The following is a 25185-nucleotide window of genomic DNA, read 5'->3' as shown; positions in this document are numbered from 1 at the left end:
TAGGAGGTTCACGTGGTATATCTGTTCGGGTTTCCTCCTCCCCGGCTGAGATACCTTGTAGGTTACCTCCCCTACTTTCTCCATGACCTCATATGGTCCTTGCCATTTTGCCAAGAACTTGCTCTCAACGGTGGGCACCAGAACTAGCACTCTGTCGCCTGGGTTAAAGGTCCTGAGTCTGGCTGACCTATTGTAGACCCTAGACTGGGCCTCTTGTGCCCTTGTCATGTACTCCTTTACAGGGGGCATTACCGCAGCTATGCGGTCCTGCATAAGGGAGACGTGTTCTATCACACTACGGTGGGGGGTCCTCTCCTGTTCCCAGGTCTCCTTGGCTATATCCAAAAGCCCACGTGGGGAACGGCCATATAACAGCTCAAAGGGTGAGAAACCCGTGGAGGACTGGGGAACTTCACGTATGGCAAACATCAAATAGGGCAACAAACAATCCCAGTCCTTCCCATCCTTGCTGACCACCCTCTTTAGCATCCCCTTCAAGGTCTTGTTAAACCTCTCGACTAGGCCATCTGTCTGAGGATGATACACAGAGGTGCGGAGCTGTTTAACCTGCAGTAACTTACACATCTCCTTCATTACCCTAGACATGAATGGGGTACCCTGGTCAGTCAAGATTTCCTTGGGGAGGCCTGTGCGTGAGAATACCTGGAACAGCTCCCTAGCAATATTTTTGGAGGAGGTGTTCCTTAATGGAATCGCCTCGGGATACCGCGTAGCGTAGTCCAGGATAACCAGGATGTATTGGTGCCCCCTTGAGGATTTGACTATGGGGCCAACCAGATCCATTGCAATCCGTTCAAATGGCACCTCTATGATTGGTAGCGGGACCAAAGGACTCCTGAAGTGGGACACCGGGGCAGTAAGTTGACACTCAGGGCAGGAGCTACAATACCGGTTTACCTCCTCCCACACCCCGGGCCAGAAAAATCTCTGCAGGATCCTCTCCCGGGTCTTCTCAGCACCTAAGTGCCCTCCCAGCACATGTTTGTGTGCCAACTCTAGCACCAGCCTACGGTGAGATTGGGGTACTACAAGTTGCTCAACCTCCTCACCCCGTATCTGGTCGACCCTGTACAACAGCTCCCCAACAATCACCATTCGGGGGTATATTTTGTCAGCCCCTGGTATTTGGAGTACCCCATTTATCACCTTAACATTCTCCCGTGCTTTAAACAAGGTAGGGTCCTGTAGCTGTGCAGCCCCAAAATTCTCACGGGAAAACTCAAGGTCCGGCATGTCGGCCACCTCCTCGTGGCCCTCGATCTCACCAGCTAGGACCTCTAGGGGAGAGAATTCATCACATGCGGTCACCCCTACTGCTGGTGTGGGTACATCGGCCTCAAAGGGTTCAGGGGCCAAGGCCGGACATACCTGACGTCCATTATCTGCAACAGCACCTGAGGTGGGTCTTCGTATCCAGAGGTCCCAAAACACCGGTAAGTCTCTGCCGATAATAGCCTCATGAAACAGGGTCCCCACCACCCCCACTTCATGGGTAATAGTACCACAAGGTGTATGTAGGTTGATGACAGCAGTGGGATATTCGCGAGTGTCCCCATGTATACACAACACTCCCACTTTACGCCCACTGTACAGTCCAGGATCAACCAAAGTTCCCCGCACCAGGGTAACCAGACTCCCCGAGTCTAGCAAGGCTTCCACCGTGTGACCACCGATTGTGACCATACACACTTGGGGTTCTGCATCCGTGACTGACTCGGCAGCCAGAACCGGACGGGCAAACAGTGACATTCGCCGGGTCTGGTTGCAGTCCATTGGCTCCACTGACAGGGGACAGTTGGCAGCAATATGGCCCATTTCATGGCATCGCCAGCACTGGATACGGCTATGACCTCTGTCACGAGCCTCACTGGGTTTCTGTGTATCCAAGCCCCCCAGTGAACCCCCTCCCAACCTGACCTGTTTCCCTTTTTCTGCAGTAGCAGTCCTACCAGATGGTTTAATGGCCTTGTCACTGGCACTGCTTCGTGTGGGAGGGATAAGTAGAAGATCCTCCGTAGCCCGATATCTCTCTACTAGGGACACGAGTTCCTCAGCATTTGTGGGACCGGCCTGTCCAACCCACCGCTGGAGCCGAGAGGGCAGGGAACGGGTGAACTTGTCAAGAACCACTCTCTCGACCATCTGTGCTGGGGTGCAGTCATCGGGTTGTAGCCACTTCCGGACAAGATGGATCAGGTCATGCATTTGGGAGTGCGGGGGTAGTTTTTCAGAGTATGCCCACTGGTGGACCCGGCTGGAACGAACTTGTACGGTGACCCCAAGACGAGCCAGAATCTCCACCTTTAGCTGGGGGTACTCACGGGCCTCCGTTTCACTCAGGTCGTAGTAGGCCTTCTGCGATTCGCCTGTCAGGAACGGCGCCAGGACATCTGCCCACTGCTCAGCTGGTAACTCCTCTCGCTCAGCTACTCGCTCGAACACAGTGAGATAAGCCTCCACATCGTCGGTCGCCGTCATCTTTTGTAAAGCCTTCTGCACTGCAGCCCGTGCGGAATGCTGGACAACCGGGTACCCTTGCAGACCAGTATGGGACCCCTCAGTAGTCGTCGCTTGCGGTGCTGCCATAACGCCAGAAAACTTTTCCATCATCAGCTGGAACATGGCTCGGGACTCTTCCTGCTGTTGCTGTAGCATGGCTCGGGACTCTGCCTGCTGTTGCTGGAGCATGGCTTGCTGCTGTCGGGACCTCTCCTCCTGCTGCTGGAGCATGGCTTGCTGCAGCTGTCGATTAGCCTGGGACTCTTCCTGCTGCTGGCGGGACCTCTCCTCCTGCTGCTGGAGCATGGTTTGCTGCAGCTGTCGATTAGCCTGGGATTCTTCCTGCTGCTGGCGGGACCTCTCCTCCTGCTGCTGGAGCATGGCCTGCTGCTGCTGCCGATTAGCTCTGGCCTCCTCTTGCAGGTATTTAATAAAGTCCTCCATCTTGGCTGTATCCTGCAATTTGCCTGCTGCTTTCACCCAGGCCATGCAATGTTGCAGGATGTAGCGAGCCTTTCAGGTGTGTGTCTTTTGAACTGCCCGCAATCCGAAGCACCATATGTGGGAATTTGGCCCAGTAGAGACCGTGGTAGCGGGGTGCTGTGATGCAGTTCAAGACAGTGACACCAAGGTACAGTCCAAAACAGGTCTCGTCTGCGTTTATTGTAGCAGCAAAATAAAACAGCCTTTACATTCAGGCATTAAACAAACAAAAATCCTACCCGTCAGGGTGCTAACTATACAGGTGTTCACTAACTCACCACTATACAAAATCACTTGGCTGCTCCAGGCACAGAGGTCAGGGCTGTGTGCTCTCCAGCCTCCTTCCAGAGAGAGACAACACTTCCAGCTCTGCTGAGCGGTTAAAAAAAAAGACTGATTGGGCTGCTCCCAACACCTGTGTCCAAGGTGCTGGACACCCAACCTCAGCACTAAGGCCTTGCATAATAGCAAAACCTAAGGGAAACATACCGCCCATCCACAGTTAACCCCTTCAGTGTCTCACAATACACACAGTGATGTCATAATACACACAGTGATGTCACACAGAGTATATAATGAGACACTATGGGATTCATCAATGAAGGGGTTCATTTCACCTGAACCATTATGAATGATTAGTGATGACAGTGCTGTCACAGACGTGAATTTAGCTCATCACGTTCTTCTATGTATATCATCTCTGTAATGTGACATCACTGTGTGCATTATTCCCGTCCTTTTACATAACTGCTTTACCATTCCTCCTCTAGACCAAACAATAACTAAGCATTGTGATTTCCCGTAGGATAAGGACTTAGTGAACCTCTCGATTAGATGGAAACTGCTCTTCCAATGAGTCATATAGATTTGTGTGTCACAGTTTTGCTGCGCTCCAGGTGCGCCAGAGATAAACTGAGAGTTACATTTCTCTTTCTATCAGTGGGAGTCGTGTTAATGAAAGGCATCACCTGCTGGTTCCTCAACGCTTTTATGTGGAAAAGGTAATTTCATCAGAATGTTCTGTACATTAAGGATTTTACATGAAATAAAAAATAGCAGTTCTGCAATGTAAATAATGCACCCAGAAAAAAAGTATTAAAATTAAGGTTATTTAGAAGAGAAAAATATCAGCTGGTGACCTAAAACTAGGAACATGTCTTACCCATTCACCACAGCATACATGTATTTCTAGGACTGTTGTCACTGTGAATAGTTTTAAAGGGGACAAAAGTAGCTATATGCCTTGCGTGTGACAAATTTTTTTTGTATTCTTTGATTTCTGGAGAGTGTTATTAGGTATGGGTCCTGCAGATTTGTGTTGTTAGTAGCAGCAGGACTGTGAAAAATGCATTCATATTCTAGTAACGTAACAGGACTTGAAACACTGAAGTACACTCACCGGGGAGATTTATCAGAAGTGTTTGTAATAAAAATGTTCTGGTCACCCATGGAAACCAATCAGAGATCAGCTTTCATTTCCCTTGGCTGTTTATCAAATGACAGCTGAGCTCTGATTGGTTTCCCTGGGCAAATTTAAACAGTTCTGTGCTCAGGCACTTCTAATAAATCTCCCCCACCGTGAGAGATCTCTTCTCTGAATACAGCACAGCTTCTCCACCGTGCTACAGTTTTAGCTGTAATATTGAAACAGAAGCCTGCTACAGCAGTGACTCAGAGCAGAGGGGATGTGAAACAGTACAGAGAAAAGATCTCACACACCAGTCCACCAGAGTCTAAGTCCAGCTATGAAAAGAAATGCATTTTGCAAAGTTTTGCTGCTACTAAAAACACATTGAAATATACGGTTACTCAGATTTCCATCAAGTTAATGCTTGATGTATCCAAAAGAAAAAAACAGTACTCCTACAGGCAAACAGTGAAAAAGCCGAAACTTTGTGGTTTATGCAAAAAAAGGATCCACCCTTTTGTTCACCAGTTGCCTGTGGGAGTGCTGTTTTTTTCTTTTAGATATTTTTGGAGGACCAGGGGCCCGGTTCTGATAAGTATGCACCCACCATTTGATTGTTTGATTCTGCTGCTTGGACTTTTTCTCTATGTAATGTTATCTGTAGCTTTGCATGGTCAAAACTGCTTGTAGACTCCCATTAATTAACTTGAGTCATCAGAACAAGTCTGTTGCTTAAAGAGAACCTGTCACCAGGAATGTGATTTTTATCTGGTGACAGGTTCCAATAGTCTATGCTGTGCTGATTTTAAAAATGCCTCTGTCAGCATTCTGAATTGTTTCAGTGATTTATATAAGTTTAATTCACATTACTTGGCTCCCTGCCAGCAGCATGTTGTAAGTCCCAGGGGTCCTGCAGCCTGTGTGTGCCTAGGTCACCTCATGAATTCTTCCTCTTCTCCACACCATCCCCCTCCCTCTCCTGCCTGCTCAATGCACATGACAGGAAGGGGGAGGGAGCTGGATGACTGTTTAGGAGAGAAGACACAGACAAACACAGTCTACAGCTGCCTCCTCCCCTGGGATTCACGGTGCTGGCAAGGAGCCAGGTAATGTGAATTAAACTTATATAAACTACTGAAATGATTCGTAATGCTGACAAAGGCATTTTAAAAATCAGCATAGCATAGGCTAAACATCACATCCCTGGTGACAGATTCACTTTTATTTCAAATGATTGCCCAAATAAGACCTATATGACCATATGAGTAAATCATCACAGAACGACAAAATAAGCCAGAGCAATACAAGAGCCCATTGGCCAAGTCCCCCACAGGAATACAATATGAGGCAATGCAGACTAAATCTATGTAACAGAACCTTTGGGTGACAACTGGATTCATAAGGACTGTATCGAATTTTATTTATTCATTGTGTACCCACCACCATGGTTTATCTTTTGAGAGGGGTCCTATCCATGCCGTGCAGTTTTGGGGGCTGTGCCCTGTATTACGTCTTATTCTTTTTTCATATATCTTTGACTTTAAATAATGAAGTTATACTTTTATCTTAAATTGTAGTATTGGTGTTATCCCTTAAAGGGGTTTTCCCATGAAAGAAAGTTCTCAAATTTTAATCTAGTAATGTTTACACAATAAAGATAATTTTTAACCCCTTACTTTACAATTTTAGTCTGATTTATTGCTGTTTTCACACCTATCACTCCCTAGGCTGGTCAGTGTAAGATTCCAGGGTGTGGGCTCTCTAATCAGAAACATTATGATTCCTCTGTGCTATGAGATGCTGTGTGCTGACAATGTACTTAGATTATCAGGGTACAGGGTTTAGTTACACTTTCTTTTCTATGTGTCAGATATTAGTAGATTCTTCAGAAGCTAAAGAGAGAGGAGACGGATCAGAGCCATGAAATGCACATAAAAAACCATGACACACTCAGCTCACCTAATCAATAAAACACTCAGTCAGCACTGCTATGCGCCCCTACCCTCAGATCAAGATGTTATCTTGTCTGTAGAGTTTGTAGCTCCTCTACACGCTGCTTGCTGGATAGGAAGTGCCTGTGTCTGCAGTGCTTTCCACCTCTTCCCCTCCCCCTGCAGTACAAGAGAAGCTATTCATGCCAGAGGAATCTATGGGCCATAGAAGTTTATGGTCGTATCCAGGGACATCCAAAATATAAACACCAGGACTAATACAGGTTGGACTTATACCTGTGAAATGCTGTATTTTTGTTAACAGTGAATTAGAGAATGTGTTATTTTGCTATCCTGAGTAATTTTAAGAATATTGTCTTTATGGGAATACCGCAATAAAGATGCCAGAGAAGCAGAGAAAAGTACAATTGTCTCGGGACATGATATAGTTCTTGAACAAGAAAAGTGGCTTTTACTGCATATATCCCTGTTCTACATTTTTTGGGTTTAACATCCTATGATACATTTTTGCAAAATAAATACAGGCTAAGTCTACAACCACACGAACATATGGGGGGTGTATGTACGGTCCCAAGCTTGTGTTGATAATGTTTGAACCACCAAAGATATTGGCTACTAATTGTGGTAATCGATTTATGAGAATACTTCTCTTCTTTGATACTATTTGGCCACATTCTCTTTGGAAAAACTTGCCCTGATCCATTATAGAAGCTTTTAAGATGGCGGCCATGTTCATGTTATAGTGTGAAGGATAGGTCCACTCTCCAGTTACTTGTTGGGGTATCGAAATATGAAATTTTTTATTTGTTCCTGAAATAAAAGAGTATCCTGGATGGGTCTAAGGGATACTGTATCACACAATGATATGCTATGTGTGTCTTTGTATGGTCGTCCAGTGGTTATGAGTTGCGACCTATCAAAGGTGTTTGGTAAGTATATTGTGATATTGTATTAAAATAGTTTTATGAGAAATTAGGAATCCTTAACTATGTAACTTCGTAAACTGATTGCAGTTCATGCAAAGTTTTTTTTGAAAGGAACATAATTTAGAATAGAATCCCAGAGTTTGGTTTCTCTATTTTTTTAGATACTTCTATGGGACTCTATTTAGCAGTTCTTATGTTTGATATGGTTATGTTGGTTACACTTGAGAATTTACTTTATATATTTGTTCTGTTTCTTAGACCATCAGTCTAGTATAATGGACATTACTTTTTGGACTTTATATGTATATATGACCAAATACTGGACCTGTCTGCTACATATGTTTTGTCTACTATCTGGAAAATGTAAAAAAAAATAAAATTGATAAAAGATATTTGAAAAGAATAGATGTTGACCTGATGAAGAGCTCCAACAATCTTCCTTGTTTCCTGGTAGGTGGTTTCAGAACTCCAGTGGGGATTGAGTTTTTTCAGAGATTTGGCCACGCGGTTGTGTTCCCTCACCCATAACGTATGCATTGCCACCAGGGTTATTACTTCGTTTGACCTGGTTTCGCCCGCAAAGAAACATTCAACTCTGTCATCATTGGCTGCGTTAGGATCTTGTATACAGGGCGATGGCATGTCATCTACAAAAGGCATGTACTCGCGCCCATGATCGGAATATTGAAGGTTCACTTTCAGAAGACCTTCTTCACTTGAATGATTCCTCAGTTTATTTTCCACAGATGCTGTGCTGCCGTAGACTGTTGATGCATCAATAAATGATGTCAAAGCATTTATTTGTTCTCTCGGGCTTGTAATAGAGGGAATTCCAAAGATTGCACTCTGATCTCCCGTGCCACAGGCTGCTAAAGAGCGATAAAACGGTACGCACCCACTCTGCGACAAGGAGTCATTTGTAGATATCTACAGAGAAGTAAGAGGCAAACATGAAATACCAGTTTGGATGCAAGTTTCTTACAGAAATTAAGTCTACGTAGTAAAAAATATAAGGACTTCACCAAACATCTACAATGTCCTGTGGTATAGTATAATGCATGTAAATGGAAGTTTACAAATTGTGATACATATGCATTGATTCTTAATCATAGATGTTTTAAGGGCTAAATCCCAAAGACATAAACTTGGATGTAGTCATGGCCTTAAAGCAAACCTGTCACCAGGAATGTAATTTTTAGCTGAGGGAGGGGGATACTTTCAGTACTTATTTCACATTACCTGGCTAGCAGTGTGTGGTGAGTACCAGGGAAGGGGGGGGGGGGCTGCAGCCTGTTTCTCCTAACGCATTCTTCCTCTTTTCCCATCCCTCCCCTCGCTACTCAATGAACATGGCGGGAAGTGGGGAGGGGTGAGAAAGCTGGTTAAGAGCAGAAAATAAGAATTGACACAGGCACACACAGGCTGCAGCTGCAGGAAGCCAGGTAATGTGAAATTATCTTATATAAAGTACTGATATAATTCATAATGCTGACAAAGGCATTTTTAAAACCATCCTAGCATAGGGTATTGGAACCTAGCATAATCTAAAATAACATTCTTGGTGCTATGTTCGTTCGTTTGATGGAATGGTGCTAATGTCTTCATGAATAAATAACACCAAATACCGATTTAATTAGAGAAATCAAAATAAGAAATTCATAATAGACTGAGGAAAGAGCCCCATGTCAGGTGGTTAAAATTTACAGCCGTTGGGATCTATAGTAGCTAGAACATGATTCTTGTGTCATTTTAAAAAAAGTTAATCATAACGGTGGTTATAAAGAGGTAGTTTAAAGAAATGAAGCACGTAAACCAGAGACATTTACAAAGCACCATCTAAAATAACCATCTAAAATGATGCTGATGAGCCAGAGGGGCTCAGGGGTGGAGGGGGGGCGGGTAAAGCACAAGTTCCCATTACCCTCAAGTTTAATTTTTTAATAGAAGATTCTTAGGGCCTCAAACTATTCTGGTTGTGGGCCAGAGGAAGCACTTGGTTTACCCCCAGGCTCCATGTGCATTTCCTGCACCTTAATAGTTATATATATTCAATAACATGCCTAAGCAGTGGTTAAAGGGATTCTCTTTGCTATAAATATTAATGAATTGTCATAAGAGTAGGCCATCAAAATTAGATTGGTGGGGGCTGAACACTTAGTACCCCCATGGATCCTGATTTTGCTGATTAGAGAATTGAACAGGAAGCAGATAGCTCCATTTCCTGTGTAGTGGCAGAACTGAGCCACTGCAGCTATACTCCCATTTAAATACATAAGAGCTAATCTGCATTTACTTGTTCTATACAGAGAACACTGGATCTATGGGGGTGCTGGGTGTTGGACCCCCACCAAGTAAAAGTTATTTATATCTCGAGCCTGGAAACCCCCTTTAAGTGATATTTTATAATGGTTTTTGTTTTCTGTTCCTTTCTTTTCAGTAATAAGTCTAAACGTAACAGAATAAGTTGGAAGCAGTAAAGTTTTCGGTGACATTTATGACAAGTACATTAAATTTGGATGAAGATATAATATGGGTCTGTTGGAAGGTACTTGTTTTAAAGAAGAACTTAAAATAGTCAAGAGGAACGTAAAAGCCAGTAATGATGATAACATCATCTCCAAAGACCCCTTATTCACTCATCTCATTAACGTAGTAAAGTGTCTAATCCCTGGGAGAGAGGAGGTAAACTATCCCACCATCTGTTAGAGAATGGGATCCAGAAAAAGATACAATCCAAGTTTCACAGGAAGCATCTAATAATATCATAGTCACAGATCTGTTCCCCGGTGATAGACTTTAAAAGTCTCTCATATGTCTGCAAAATGATCTTGTAATTTTTACACTTTTGTGAAGTTTTTTTTTGCCTTATTGCTGTGCAGCTGCCATTTAGAGGGAGCCGAGCTTATTTATCTGCATAACACAGGGGGGAGAAGCCAACGTGAGTATTATAGACGCTTTTAGTACAGTAATTGTGATCGTGTCTTTATGATATTAATAAAACACCTAGAGATACAAAGTTATTATAAAGAAGCAGTTTAAGGTTTTTCATCTTGAGAACTATCGAGTCAGAGAAGATAGCACGTCCCATTGACATCCATCGTCAATAAAGTTTTTTGTATTGTGTGATAAAACCATAACAAGGCTGCATTTAGGTTATAGTCTGTACCTGCCCCCGATTTACCCGCTGTAGCCAGATAATGCACTGTGTCGCGATTCACTAAGATCGTGAGCCCGATATCCTGCATGTGTCGCTTCCACGCTCAGGTCCTCCGGAGTTCACCATCTTTTTACTGGTGCATGTAAGTGCATGGGCTTGTGACACAATTTGAAAGTTAAATCCTGCGATCAGTCCGAATCAATCGGATTGTCTGACGGCACGGCACCTAATTCGAGTCGTATGGAAGTCAGCGCACCTGCGCCACAATCCGATCACATGCGACACAATTCCTGTTACACACCTGTCCAAGCTGTGCAATCCCCGAAAAAAGCGAACAGTCCGACGAAAATGCGATCCGCAACCCTATATCTTCCTGTTTCTGAGCTTTGACTTGTAATTTGGATTCTGCTGAATTGCCTCCTGACCTGTAAATTGGAATGTCTGGGACTACAACTTGCCTGACCCCTGGTGCTTTGCCCCAGTGTCTCCTGACATGCCTGGACCAGCTACTATCCACATCACGACCAGCATAAGATGTGATTGTGGCTTTGCTATCTCTCCACAGTGAAGACCAGATCGCTGTACAGGGTCGAAAGGGTGAAAACTAGACAGTGTCCTTAGTGGTGGGCCATATTAAAGCCAGTTACTGAGCACAGTGGGTCCACAATCTGATGTTTGTTAAAATTTAATAGCATCCAGTAGCTGCACATTTACCAACCTTGCATATTGGTAAACAGGTAAATAATGGTGACCCCCCTGGGCTGTCCTCCAGAATGCTTCTCTCTCCCATTTCCAAGCCTGAAAACCCCAACCTGTCTTTGAAAATTAGCAAATTAGGAAGTTAGGAAGTATTGAATATATACATAGTGGGGTAAATGTGAGTCATAATTTGCACCAATAGCTTAAATATTTTTTAGTAAATCTGTCAGTGCTGCAGGACCTTCCCTTATAACAAAGAGGCACAGCTTAGGGCTCACTGTCCTATTTGTCTTCCCTGAGTCCCAGATCCCCATAACAGGTGCTTTTCCAGTGGTCCAGTCAGTGGCATCATGTAAGTTAAAGACGGACCCCTCTGCCCCTTCTGCCCTCTGGTGAAGTCTCTAAATGCTTTACTATAGTCCCAGACTGCAATGATAAGCTGTAAGGTGTCTGTAATGAAGCTTTATTCATAATCCTCGGTCCCATTACAGTAAAAAGTTTTGAAACTCCAATTGTCACTGGGGCAAAAAAAAAATCTCTCTGGAACTACAATTATAAAATATACAGTTTTGACTTACATACAAATTCAACTTAAGAACAAACCTATGGAACCTATCTTGTACGTAACCCGGGGACTGCCTGTAGTTAAATAATCTTGGGCTGGGCCTATTGAGTGAGTGGCGTGTATGCAGCATTGTTGCCTTGGCATGGAGGCCTGCTAGGTGTATCATAAGGGTGACAGAGAATGCTTAATATCTCAGCCTAACCACCTAGATGCCTTGGCCATTGCCAATACCATCTATGTTTGTCTTTTCTGTGCCATATATGTGTGTGGCATGTTGGGCTAAGGGATCCAAAAAAACAGGTATCGAAAACAGAAAATATCATAATTTAATCTGCTTGAATATTCATAGAAAGTGTCTGATTAGTAACATTGGTTTTATTTAAGTATATCAAGCACTCCGTTCTCTTTGATGTTTTCATAGCAGCCTAGCAAACATGTGCAGCCTAGAAAACATAGGCAATATTATATCTGAGAATTTATCGGAGAATTTTTTATTTAAATTGGGTATTATTCGGACTATAAGGCGCACCGGAGTATAAAGCGCACCATCAATAAATGCCTGCTAAAACATCTAGGATCATATATAAGGCGCACCAGATTATAAGGCGCACCTGATTATAAGGATGAATGACCAGCAGGTGGCAGAGCTGTGCACAGTTCAAGGCAGCTGTTGTTTATAAGTAAGGTTCATATATAAGGCGCACTGGACTATAAGGCGCACCTTTGATTTCTGAGAAACCAAGGATTTTTTGTGCGCCTTATAGTCCGAAAAATACGGTACTAAAGAAAAATATTTTTGCAAAAATTGTTTAATTATTATATGTGACCTTTCACATCTTAAAATATTACCATATGCCATTTTATACACTTGTAGCAAGTATAGCTGATATATTCCTTTCTTTGCAGCTTTATTGTATAGGATGAGACAGAAGTACAGAGTCGTGTCATTATCGTAATGCATGGTAAATGCTGATTTTTTGGGATCCCTGAAAGTCTATATTCTTTGGGGGTATTGATCAAGGCTTGTACTGCCATAAAGGACTTGAAAGCTCGGAAATGGTGACCCAAGGCTAGGAATTGACTTACCACTTAAAACAGACCAAGTTAGTTTAGAGGTACATGGAAGGGTGTAGAGTGGGCTGTGCCAAACTGTGGATGCCCTGCATTGCCACATTAGTTATAGCCTGAGTTAGTTTTAAGATAAGATAATCCTTTATTAATCCCACAGCGGGGAAATTCACAACTAAGGCACAACTTTGGCCACACAGTCGTGCCTTAGAGCCCGAAGCCTCTTGGTATAAATGATGTGACCATGGGGGCAGGACTAACATGATACTTGATAATTCACCCTTACCTATACATATAACACCCATAATACACATGAAACTACCATGAAACTATCCATACATTCAATTTTGTTAGGACAACTATGCCTTCAATGGCCATCCCTGGGAGAGCTTTTAAAAATAAAAAAAACACTTTCTATCCATGGCTGCTGCTTAGCATTGTCTGCCTTTTTTCATGCTCGAAATTGCCGACACATTCCCTTTAAACAACCCCCTTAAGAAGAAATTTTATGTGTAGGTCTAGTAGCCAAGATGCAGTCTACTTCACTGCCCAAATCCCTTAGGGGGAGATTAACTAAATACATTATTTCTAGAGAGACACTTAAAGAGTCGTGATCTTGTTGACATCTTCTATTCATCTGTGATGGAGATCCAGACTCTTTTGTCTAATTTATCAACCAGATCTAATTTTCTAAATTACCCGTTACAGAGGTCTCCGCGTAGTTAATTACCCGCTGTCTTAGTTATTGTCACCAAAGTCAAAAAGAGGAAATGAGGTCCACCACCAACATTCACATTGAGGAAGGGAGGAATTAAAAATGAAATGGGTTTTCTCTAATATTTATAAATATGCAGTTATTACAATTTTCTATTGTTTTACAATTTCCTTTTAATTTTATGTAACAGTGGGGGATTATAAAAATGTGAAAAAAAAATGTATTTCTAAGTTTATTTTAAATTATTTAGGTTTTTGGACCATTTTAGGGCTTTTTAAGAAAATTAATATTTATTATACAAAAAATCTAAATATTTTTAATTTCCTTCTATCGTGGATGGTCCCTCCTACATTTTATTAAAACAATATATTTACCTCCAGCTGTGTGAAAGTGACCGATCCTACAGTGAAATGTCTTCTTAGTCCTCCCCTCCTTTCTTCTTCTCTTGAGATGGTTCTTCTTAGTCAATGCCTCTTGTGTAAGATGAACCATTGTGTGTTTTCAGGATCTGGCTGTGTTCTCTAGATAATCCAAACTTTTGGGAATATCTCCTGACCCCCTTGTACGCATACATTCATTGCTTAGCCAAAGGTGCATGGTAGTGGATTGTTTCTCTCAAGGAAAAATCAAGTTGACGTTTAATAACGGGAACCTTCTTTCCCCAAAAATCTACCTTCAAGATTCCCCCACACACATTAGATAGTGAGGCAGCTATGCCGAATCCAGTAGGGTTAGAGGAAGAAGGAAAAATTGGCAAGGTTTAAGATCTTAGGCTTTGAGTAGGACCTTCTTTTGATGATCAAGCTAAGGGATCACACTGAATTGTGGGTTGTTCTCGATGTATTATTGTGTTTTGAGGTGGAACAACTTTAACTCAGAGTATATGTATAATATATTCTTGGCTGTGAAGGAGAGGTATCAGAGTTCCATGTGGGACCGTGGAAATGCAGGATGGGGAGCTTGCCTACGTTGACCCTTGTTCACCAACAAAATGTCTACAATAGGCACAAGATCACCAGAGCAGGATTTTGGAGCCCTGCATATTTAGAGAAGAGTATCAGGGTACACTATGGGAATATGGCAATCTGGTATACGTAGTGCTGATATGGAAGAGATCTTTGCTTCTTAGCATTCACATGTTTTTAATGTGAGATGTACCACCAACTTATACATTGTACATTGCACCCCTTACTTAATGACAGTGGCTTTACTTAGTAGCATAATGGGAGGATTTAATAAGACTGACATTTTTAATGCCAGCTTTAAAATACCCCCTTGTCTGCGCTTTGTCTTGATAAACTAAGAGGCTCTGGGACTCTTCACCAGTTTAGACCAGCTATGACTTTGTGAAGATTTCAGCTATCTCTTTCAGGCCGCCACCCCCCGCAAAGAGTTTGATTGGTTGAGTGACTCCTGGCCTCCTCTTGCAGTCCTCAGTTGCCCAGGATGTGACACATTCATCGCTGTTTTAAAGAAACACTTCCTGGGCTTCTTGGAACTACAGGAGGAACAAGAATGTGTCAACAGGGCTGCATTATCATTGGAGCTTCATCACTGGGCCCCACAATTCTTCCTGTTCAGGGGGATCTATCCTTAAGATGCAATACATTTGTAGTTAGGGTACTCGGCCTCTAAATGGACAACCATCACTGGCCTATAGTATACAAGTCTAAAGTAACTGCATTCACACATCTGCCTGCTCCATTTCTGCCCTGCTCAATGCCCCAGAACTGGCGGGGATGTGGTAATTTGTATGCCTTCTCCATCAAAAAATTGTTGGAGTAAGCAAAGTAAATCTTCCCCCATGTGTTTGCTTTTACATACACTTTCCACTTACTCCTTCCTTCCTAATCTGTTTTTCACTCTGCTGAATTCTGTCTTTCCAGCAAGATGGACAGAAGCTTGCTGGGTTATCATATGACATAAAAACTCCATGGAGAAGAAAGGGGCAGCAGTAAGTTACAGAAGATAGGTCTCTACAGGGATGGTTTTAGACAAAGTGGGGTCCTGGGCAAAAGTAAAAGTGGGGCCCCAAAATAAAAATATTTTATGAGCAGTTAGTCAGTAAGAGGCTCCTTTAGCCCTGCACAATAATAACACTTTGTAGTTACATACAGTAGTAAGGTAAGTATCTGTAATATGGGACTGTAGGAGGATTTTATCAGAGATGGGCAGATAATAAGTAGATTGATAATAGAAGATAAATATGAAATATGATAAAGATTTATAGATAGACCTCTAGGGGGCCCATTTAGGACAGGGGGCCCTGTGCAAATGCCCAGTTTTCCGCCCGATAACGCCATCCCTTGGTCTCTGCCTAAACTGCAGAAGTAGCTGGATAGGCCAGTTTCTTTGTCTGCAGTGTCTGGCAATTTTATTGCATTATTATGGTGGTTACTTTAGCATATTAATGTGTAATTGCACATAATGTCCACATATTTTAGCTTAGATTATGAATATATCACTTAAAGATTCTTGTTAAAAATCTACTGTATAATATTTCTTTTTTAGCTACAATAAAACTACAATTAACCTACATGTGTTAAGATATAAAATCTTAGGCCCAAGTAAAACCTGTATATAATTATATTGATTTATATGACAACTACACTGTTGTGCTGAACTGCTGGGAAGAGATTTTTTTTTCCGGAGAAGGATATTCCTATCTTCCTGAACCAAGCGCCTGAGAAAATGTAAATGCAAATTTATAGCTGAGGCTGGTGAAGAAATATCTGGAAAGTAACCCCTTATTACCCTACTGTTTTCACACTGACAAAATATTTGACTCTTTTACCACTTTTGGTGATGGCAGGAATATTCTCCTCATATTATCTGCAAGAGGACTGGGTTACAGAGAAGAATATCTCTGCCTCATGGATTAATGCCCGGGTGACCCAGGAAGTAGATGTGGTGGGAGGGTTTAAAGAGGATAATGTGGGGTAGATGTATCCATTTCTCTACGCCAGAATACAGAAGTAATTTGCATCTGAAATGCCATGTGACACATTTATTAAGGGGTTTTCCACCATTTTTAGGCAGTTTTTCAACTTGTCAGAAAAGAGGGTGTGGCTTTAGTAAAAGTGGGCGATACCTCAACAGGAAATAGCCTGTGCACCAGAAAATTCAATATTGTGGTGTAGTAAACTAGACCAACTAATAGGAAATGCAAAGTACAACTGGATGGTCCTACTCTGTGCTGGTCTAAAGACCGACACATTAATACATCTCTCCCTATGTATTTCTAGGTTCTGCAGCAGCTGTGGTTTATATTCTCATGTGGCAACTGAGATGTATAATATATGGTTCTGCAGCAGCTGAGGTGTGTGATGAGGTTCTGCAGCTAATACGACATGGATTATAGGTTCTTTAGCATTCAAAGGGGCAGATTTATCAAGCTGTCTGAAAGTCAGAATATTTCTAGTTGCCCATGGCAACCAATCACAGCTCAGCTTTCATTTTACCAGTGCTCATGAATATTTTAAAGGGGAGCTGTGATTGGTTGCCATGGGCAACTAGAAATATTCTGACTTTCAGACAGCTTGATAAATCTACTCCAAAGTGTTAAATATGAATTTCTGCCGCAGTTGAGGTGTTGAATATAATGGTCAGCAGCAGATGAAGTGATTATTGTTGGGTTCTGCCGAGGTGTGTATTATGATAATATACAGCAGCTGAGGTGTGTATTGTGATGTTTTGCTGCAGCTGAGGTGTGAAGTATGATGTTCTGCGCAGTTGAAGTGTGAAGTATAGTCTTCTCCAGCAGATATGTTATATACTGTTATGTTCTGCAGCAGTTGAGGTGTGTATTGTGATGCTCTGCAGCAGATGAGGTGTGTATTGTGATGCTCTGCAGCAGATGAGGTGTCTATTGTGAAGCTCTGCAGCGGATGAGGTGTGTATTGTGATGCTCTGCAGCAGATGTGGTGTGTATTGTGATGCCCTGCAGCAGATGAGGTGTGCATTGTGATGCTCTGCAGCAGATGAGGTGTGTATTGTGATGCTCTGCAGCAGTTGAGGTGTGTATTGTGATGCTCTGCAGCAGATGAGGTGTGTATTGTGATGCTCTGCAGCAGATGAGGTGTCTATTGTGAAGCTCTGCAGCGGATGAGGTGTGTATTGTGATGCTCTGCAGCAGATGAGGTGTGTATTGTGATGCTCTGCAGCAAATGTGGTGTGTATTGTGATGCCCTGCAGCAGTTGAGGTGTGCATTGTGATGCTCTGCAGCAGATGAGGCATGTATTGTGATGTTCTGCAGAAGTAGTGTGTATTATGAGGTTCTGTTACTGTTTTTTTAAAATTTTTTATTGAGGAAGTTGCTGCTACACTAAATAATAATTCACAAGCGGTTGCTCGGGTTATGCTTAGTGTAAATACTACTAAGTACTGCACAGATTACATAATTTTCCTTGTGTTTCCAATATCCATGGCACTTTTATTTAGGTTGTATTGTAGGTTGTATCTTTAGACATTTAGATATATTGTTGTAAGATTTCGTCCTGCAGTGTCTGCTCTATCATAAATGAAGTGCTCCCTACTGCTGGCAGCCTAATCTGTCCCTGTACTTATGTATAACCATCATGGGTGTGTACACATCTGCACATATACATATTTCTACACATTTGACAAAGATGTACTCTTACTCTGAGTGAGTGCAGGACCTCTGTGCAGTGCATGAGGAACCCTTGTACATACCTCCTAACTTTAAGAATGGTGAAAGATGGAAAACTGCTTTGTGCACCGCAGAAATATTCTTTTCCACTGAGCCCCACCTTTTGCTCTTCCCCCAACTCCACCCCCACACAGTATAACCCACCCCCTAGCACCCACCATCACTCCTCACACTATGCCCCCCCACAGCTCCTCACATTGTGTTACCCCAGCCCCCACCCTCATATTGTGTGTGTGTATGTGTATGTGTGTGTGTGTGTCCACTAAAGGAATCTGCACCATCACATTTAAAATCACCAAATTTTGCACAGCTGTTCCCTGTGACTCAGGGAACGTCATAGACTCGGGTTTGAGTCAAAATTTGAGTTTTGAGTCACTTTCCAAAATCCACTTATTACCCACCATATACAGGAGCCAGGGTCTGCTGCGGCAGTTAGAAGCTGGGCCGTGATTGGTTGCTGTTCTGCCACAGGTAATTAAAATGAGCTCTGAGCTTTGATTGGTTACTATAGGAAATGAGTATGTGACATCTTTTGTGTGAAGTAAGGTGGAGAGACAGGCGGGATAGTGAGTGACAGAGAGACAGGCAGGGAGAGTGAGTGACAGAGAGACAGGCAGGGAGAGTGAGTGACAGAGGCAGATAGGGAGAGTGAATAAGAGACAGTCAAGGAGAGTGCGTTACAGACAGCGAGAGAGTGAGTGAAAGAGAGACAGACAGGAGAGTGAGTGAGTGACAGACCGAGAGTAGGCAGGGAGAGTGAGTAACAGAGAGACAGGCAGGAAGAGTGAGTGACAGAAAGACAGTCAGTGAGAGTGAAGGAGAGACAGGGAGATAGGCAGGGAGAGTGAGTGAGTGAGGGAAGGGCAGAGAGAGTGAGTGAGAGACAGCAGGGAGAGTGAGAGAAAGAGACATGGAGAGATAGATAGATAGATATAAAATATTTTTTGTTAACTGATTCTATTTTATTATTGCTATTGCTAACAGCAGTTATTTACTATCCCGGGCAATGCTGAGAGCGACAGCTAGTATAATATAAGATACGGAAGAACCAGCGCTTCAGGAAACAGTGTTGGCATATAAAAGCAGGGTTACTTTATTCGTTCCTCTTTAAAATCATGTCACGGCAGAGTGCACATACAAGGATACCAGGAAAAATCCGACGCGTTTCGCTCAGATGAGCTTAGTCATGGATAAATAACAAGAAGATCTTACCTCTATTTGAACCTCGCGGTGCTCCCGGGCGTGTGACGTCACGAGCACGTGACCGAACCACATGACAGGGCAGCCATGTGATCGAATCACATGATCGAGACAGCCACACCTCCCATAGAGAGAACCACAAGGTAAGTAATAACATAATCAAATTTGTTAAAACCAACCTGAAAAGATCTTATAGGGAGAGACAACAATGTGTAATAATATATACTATATAGAAAAACAGGTATGCGGGAAAACACAGTATGTATATGTATACGTAACGCATTGATGCCGGGAACTCTATAGCCTTGGTGCTGAGATAGCGCATGTGACTGGACATAGCTTATTCCTGCTTTTATATGCCAACACTGTTTCCTGAAGCGCTGGTTCTTCCGTATCTTGTATCACTGCCTTGAGTCTATGGGGATTCTCCTGCACCCGTGCGCTGGTCACAGATCGTTTGATTGGTGAGCTGGATTTATTTCATTTTTTCTACTTGTTTTGCCAAAACTACATGGACTGTTTTCCTGTGCTCCCAACTTAGCTCCTCTAGTCTTGTCGGCAGTTTACGTAGAAAGTTACTACGAATATTTTTACATTGTGCACTTTTTTACAATGGAACCAGGTGTGAATGATGCCACGACTACCAGCGATATCCATATAACTGCCTTAGATGATCGCAAAAAGAAAGCTGCAATACTATTTAACACTGAAAGTAGTGTTGGCATTCAGACACAAGAATTTGTTATACTGAAAGGTCGCTGGGAGAGACTACTAAGTAAGGAGGTTAAGATCTGGTGGGATGCAGAAACTCTGACATCATATTTGAGTAAGAAAATGATCCCACGGGGTCTACGCATCAAAAAAATGCCTACCACAATTTACTCTGACCCCTTCTTAGAATCCTGGAACCAAACCTTGAGTGACTGTTCAGAGAAACTCATGACTCTGATCATTCAGGAGGAACAAAAGATGTTAACTAATATTAAACTGGAAATGGAAGACATCAAAGAACAATTAGGCAAATTGTCATCGACAGAAACTTTATCTAAAGTAGAACAAGAAATGAAGTCCAATATAATCGAAATGGAGAACAGCATTATGGAAAGAAAAAGAAAGAAGTTTGAGAGGGACTTGTTGGACTATAAATATAACGAGGTATACACCTGGAGATCCTTTCGGTCAGATAATCCCAAAAGAAATACCCCCAAATCCATTTTGAAGTCCAAACAAAACAGAAGACATAGGAAAAATAAAGATCTACCCCATGTTAGCTTTTCGGAGACAGAGGAATCATTGAATAGTTCTTCTTCCTGTCCCTCAGATGATGCCTCGGATCAAGCCAACCATTACAACAATACAGCCCCAAAAAACGGGGCAGGAGGGCCGGCAAAAAACACCGGTCAAGAAAAAGAAGAAAAAATGAAAACGAGACGAGCAACTCCAAAGAAACGGACATAAACTCCTCTGTTTTGAACCTCTCAAGCTACATCATTCCAGAGAGCCACATAAAAGTTCTAAGTAAGGGCCTCAACTTTTCTCCCTCAACGAACTTTGATTTATATCGGACACTACTCGATGTCAATAAATTCGTGCGTAACCTAACAGTAAAAAATCACTTTTTGAATAAAATGACCAGTCCTCCGAGTGAAGAAACCATTGGGGAAGACGACACCATGCCTACCGTCTCGAGTTCAAGAGAGACTTATGTTCAGAGTCCAGAGACTCTCGACTATGTAATGGACTTTAAAGACCAAACAAATATGTTTAATCTTAGATCTTTGATCAATGAGGCTAGCACATGCAGCGATGCAATTATGAAACCATTAACAACAAGTAATCCGACCTTCTACCCCTTAATGTCTAGGAGTGAACATATGGACAAATTCCAGGACCTCGTGGAGAGAGAATTGACCGAACTCAAGTCTAAAAGTAATATCACATCAAAAAAACAGAACTTAACTAGTTCGGAAAAACTCTCCCTACGAGATCTTAGGAATAATAAAGATTTAATAATAGGGAATGCGGACAAGGGGGGCTCTGTGGTCCTTATGAAAGCATCTTTATACAAAAAAATCAATGAGGAGCTCCTCAATGACCCTGTAACCTATCGTAGACTCTCCTCTGACCCGACTAAAAGCTGTCAAACTAGTCTAATGAAACATTTGGGGGAAGGGGTGGCATTGGGAGTCCTCAATGAAAAATTGAGGGACTTTCTGTATGTTGAGTTTCCTGTCATGCCTATCTTCCACTCTCTCCCCAAGGTTCACAAAGGAGTTTTTCCCCCGCCGTGCCGACCCATTGTTGCCGGCATTGGGAGCCTTGGGGAGAGACTTGGGGATTGGCTTGACCGATACCTGCAGCCTCTTACCTGGGTTACACCCAGCTATCTTCGAGATACAAAAAACCTACTCCAAAAAATTGAGAATTTTAAGTGGAAGAGCACATACAGTTGGACGTCCTGTGACGTTTGTGCTCTATACTCATCAATCCCTCATCAAAAAGCCCTTAGTTATCTGGCGAAGCATCTGAATGAATTCAGCACGTATTCTTTAGAACTAAAGGAATACATCCTAATGACCACTGAGTTCCTCCTGGAAAATAATTTTTTTATGTTCAATAATCATTATTATGTGCAAGTGGAGGGGGCCCCCATGGGGGCCAAATTCTCCCCCTCCCTTGCAAATATATACATGATTCAATGGGAGAAACATTACATTTTTTGTGACAGTAATCCACACAGGTCGTCTGTGGAGTGGTTTGGCCGCTACATAGACGACCTGTTGTGGATCTGGAAGGGCTCGTCCTCGGATTTTGAAAGCTTTGTTTCCTATATGAATACAAATGAGATGAATCTGAAATTTACACATCACTTTGGGGGCAAAAGCATTGATTTCTTGGATGTTACGCTAGAAGCAAGTGAGGATGCAGTTACAATATCCCCCTTCAGTAAACGAGTATCTGGGAACACCATTTTGTTGTCCACGTCGTGCCATCCTAAACACGTCGTGGACAACATTCCTTACGGGGAACTGGTTCGCATCCGCAGAAACAGTTCTGCGGACTCTACTTTCAACCAACATTCAATCGAATGGGAACGTAGGTTGACAGAAAGAGGGTACAGACCTAAGATTCTGTCCTCTGCTAAAAAAAGAATAAACAACATACAAAGGTCCACACTATTGAAAGACACACCACACAATGTATCACACAAAAGAGGAGAGGATGCAACCCCCATTTCATTTATTACCACATACAGCAATCAATTTCATCAAATCAAAAAGGTTGTCAATAAATATTTGCCTATTTTGGAACAGGACAACGACCTAAAAACTTGCCTTGAGCGAGGAGTGCGATTTATCTCCAAAAAGGCACCCACTATAGGGTCAATGGTGTCCCCAAGTCTATTCACATATACCGAGAAGGATGCTAATAATTACTCCTGGTTGCACCATGGGGGCAACCACAAATGTGGTCACACACGATGTTTATCATGTGGCTTTTTATTAACAACGGACACCTTTTCATCATGCGTAACAAATACATGTTATAAAATACAAACATACATCAATTGCAATACTGCTTATATGGTATACCTGATTACATGCATCAGTTGCAATAAACAGTATGTAGGTTGCACTACAAACTCACTCAAAGTGAGGATTAGAAAACATCTTTCGGATGTTAAAAATGTCAACATAACTAATATTTCTGCGGCCTCCAAACATTTCCGGGAAACCCACCATGGGGATACTAGCTCTTTTAGATGGATGGGTATAGAAAAGGTAAAAAGACCGACCAGGGGTGGGGACCATAAGAAAAAACTGATGAATAGGGAAACCTATTGGATGTTTCTTTTAAAAACTACGCAACCGTTTGGATTAAATTTAAGACAGGACCTAATCCTGTGCTATTAAAGGGTCCAAAAAAAGTATACTCTCATAACGTTTCTTACGAACCATTATCTTTTGGGAACATGCATACAAATAGAATATTATAATGAGGTTTGTGAATTACCATGTCATATGGGCTTAGACTTGGATGTCAATATATATAATGTACAATTTTTGATTACTAACCTTATAGGTCCAGGCCTAAATCGAGCCCCAGACGTCAGTTCTATATGATGACATCTGATTATGGCATATTTTTCCCTTCCTCCTCCCCCCCCCCCCCTCCTCCTTCAGGTTATTTCCCGAATACTGGAGGACAAAACAGTGCTGCTTGGTTCAAATACATTAAGCATTGTCTGTTCATGCTCTCTTTCTTAGAAATAGATAATGGGGCATCAAGAATAAGCTATGTCCAGTCACATGCGCTATCTCAGCACCAAGGCTATAGAGTTCCCGGCATCAATGCGTTACGTATACATATACATACTGTGTTTTCCCGCATACCTGTTTTTCTATATAGTATATATTATTACACATTGTTGTCTCTCCCTATAAGATCTTTTCAGGTTGGTTTTAACAAATTTGATTATGTTTTTACTTACCTTGTGGTTCTCTCTATGGGAGGTGTGGCTGTCTCGATCATGTGATTCGATCACATGGCTGCCCTGTCATGTGGTTCGGTCACGTGCTCGTGACGTCACACGCCCGGGAGCACCGCGAGGTTCAAATAGAGGTAAGATCTTCTTGTTATTTATCCATGACTAAGCTCATCTGAGCGAAACGCGTCGGATTTTTCCTGGTATCCTTGTATGTGCACTCTGCCGTGACATGATTTTAAAGAGGAACGAATAAAGTAACCCTGCTTTTATATGCCAACACTGTTTCCTGAAGCGCTGGTTCTTCCGTATCTTGTATCACTGCCTTGAGTCTATGGGGATTCTCCTGCACCCGTGCGCTGGTCACAGATCGTTTGATTGGTGAGCTGGATTTATTTCATTTTTTCTATATATATATATATATGTACTAGCACTTTAATTAAAACTGTAATGTAATAGCACTGACCTTTATTGGGAAACACGAGTCCTGATTGGTGGTGGTACAGTGGCAGTCTGCACCCTGTATCCTCTTTACTTTATTAACACTTTGTGGTGTAAAAGCCACGTCATGATCTATGTACTGGCCCCATTCAATGATAATATGCGAGTATAAACTCTCTTCTTGACCTGCTGTGTTTGATGAGTGGATTATTCTATTTGTGATTTCTCGAACCTGCAAAAAATATGAGGAACTGTATTATCTTCTTAATAATTCTTAATCTTCTTATTATTGACCATTTTACAACCTTGGATAAGACTCCAAGGTATTACACCACTACTCCCAGCCCCCTCAGGTAAGGTATGAGATGTTCAGGATTTCCCCAGATTTTTGTTAAATCTTCCAAATAATATGCAACTGAGCTGTAAAGGCTCTTTTTTGAGTGAAATGAGTCACTTTTAGTTGCTACTTTTGGCTCTATTTAAGTTAAAACAATGAGAATCTTAATGCAGTAGTAAGGCACATGTCTTCAGCGGTCACATGCTGACTGTATAAACAGAGTGGAGGGACAATGAGAATACTTGTATGTAATCCCTATTAGATAGAAGAGGTGTTATTCATTTAAAGGTGGGCAATCCCTTTTTAATGGGGTTGTCCGCTTTCAGAAAATAATTAATATTATTAGAAATTAAATTTGCACAATTTACCAATATGTGTGTCACACAGGTGCGCTACTCATTATATCCCTGGTTATGTGATGTCACACAGGTGCTCTACTCGTTATATCCCTGGTCATGTGATGTCACACAGGTGCACGGCTTGTTCTATCCCTGTTCATGTGATGGCACATAGGTGCACGGCTCGTTATATCCCTGGTCATGTGGTGGGCTCGTTATA

General features: G+C 42.3%; 1 protein-coding gene across 1 annotated transcript in view; it reads right to left on the bottom strand.

Annotated features, from left to right (window-relative positions):
* TPO (thyroid peroxidase) overlaps nt 1–25185 on the bottom strand; it is a 94698-nt gene that overhangs the window by 46184 nt on the left and 23329 nt on the right. The window contains exons 5-6 of the mRNA XM_072143486.1: nt 24316–24522; nt 7704–8216 (exon numbers count right to left, since the gene is read on the bottom strand). Coding sequence (XP_071999587.1) covers nt 7704–8216; nt 24316–24522 — 720 coding nt within the window. The remainder of the gene's footprint in view (nt 1–7703; nt 8217–24315; nt 24523–25185) is intronic.

The sequence above is a fragment of the Engystomops pustulosus genome, chromosome 3, assembly GCF_040894005.1.
Source record: "Engystomops pustulosus chromosome 3, aEngPut4.maternal, whole genome shotgun sequence".
NCBI classification, from domain to species: Eukaryota; Metazoa; Chordata; class Amphibia; order Anura; family Leptodactylidae; genus Engystomops; species Engystomops pustulosus.
The sequence above is the reverse complement of the archived record's forward strand: the minus strand, read 5'-3'. Positions and strand labels throughout refer to the sequence as shown.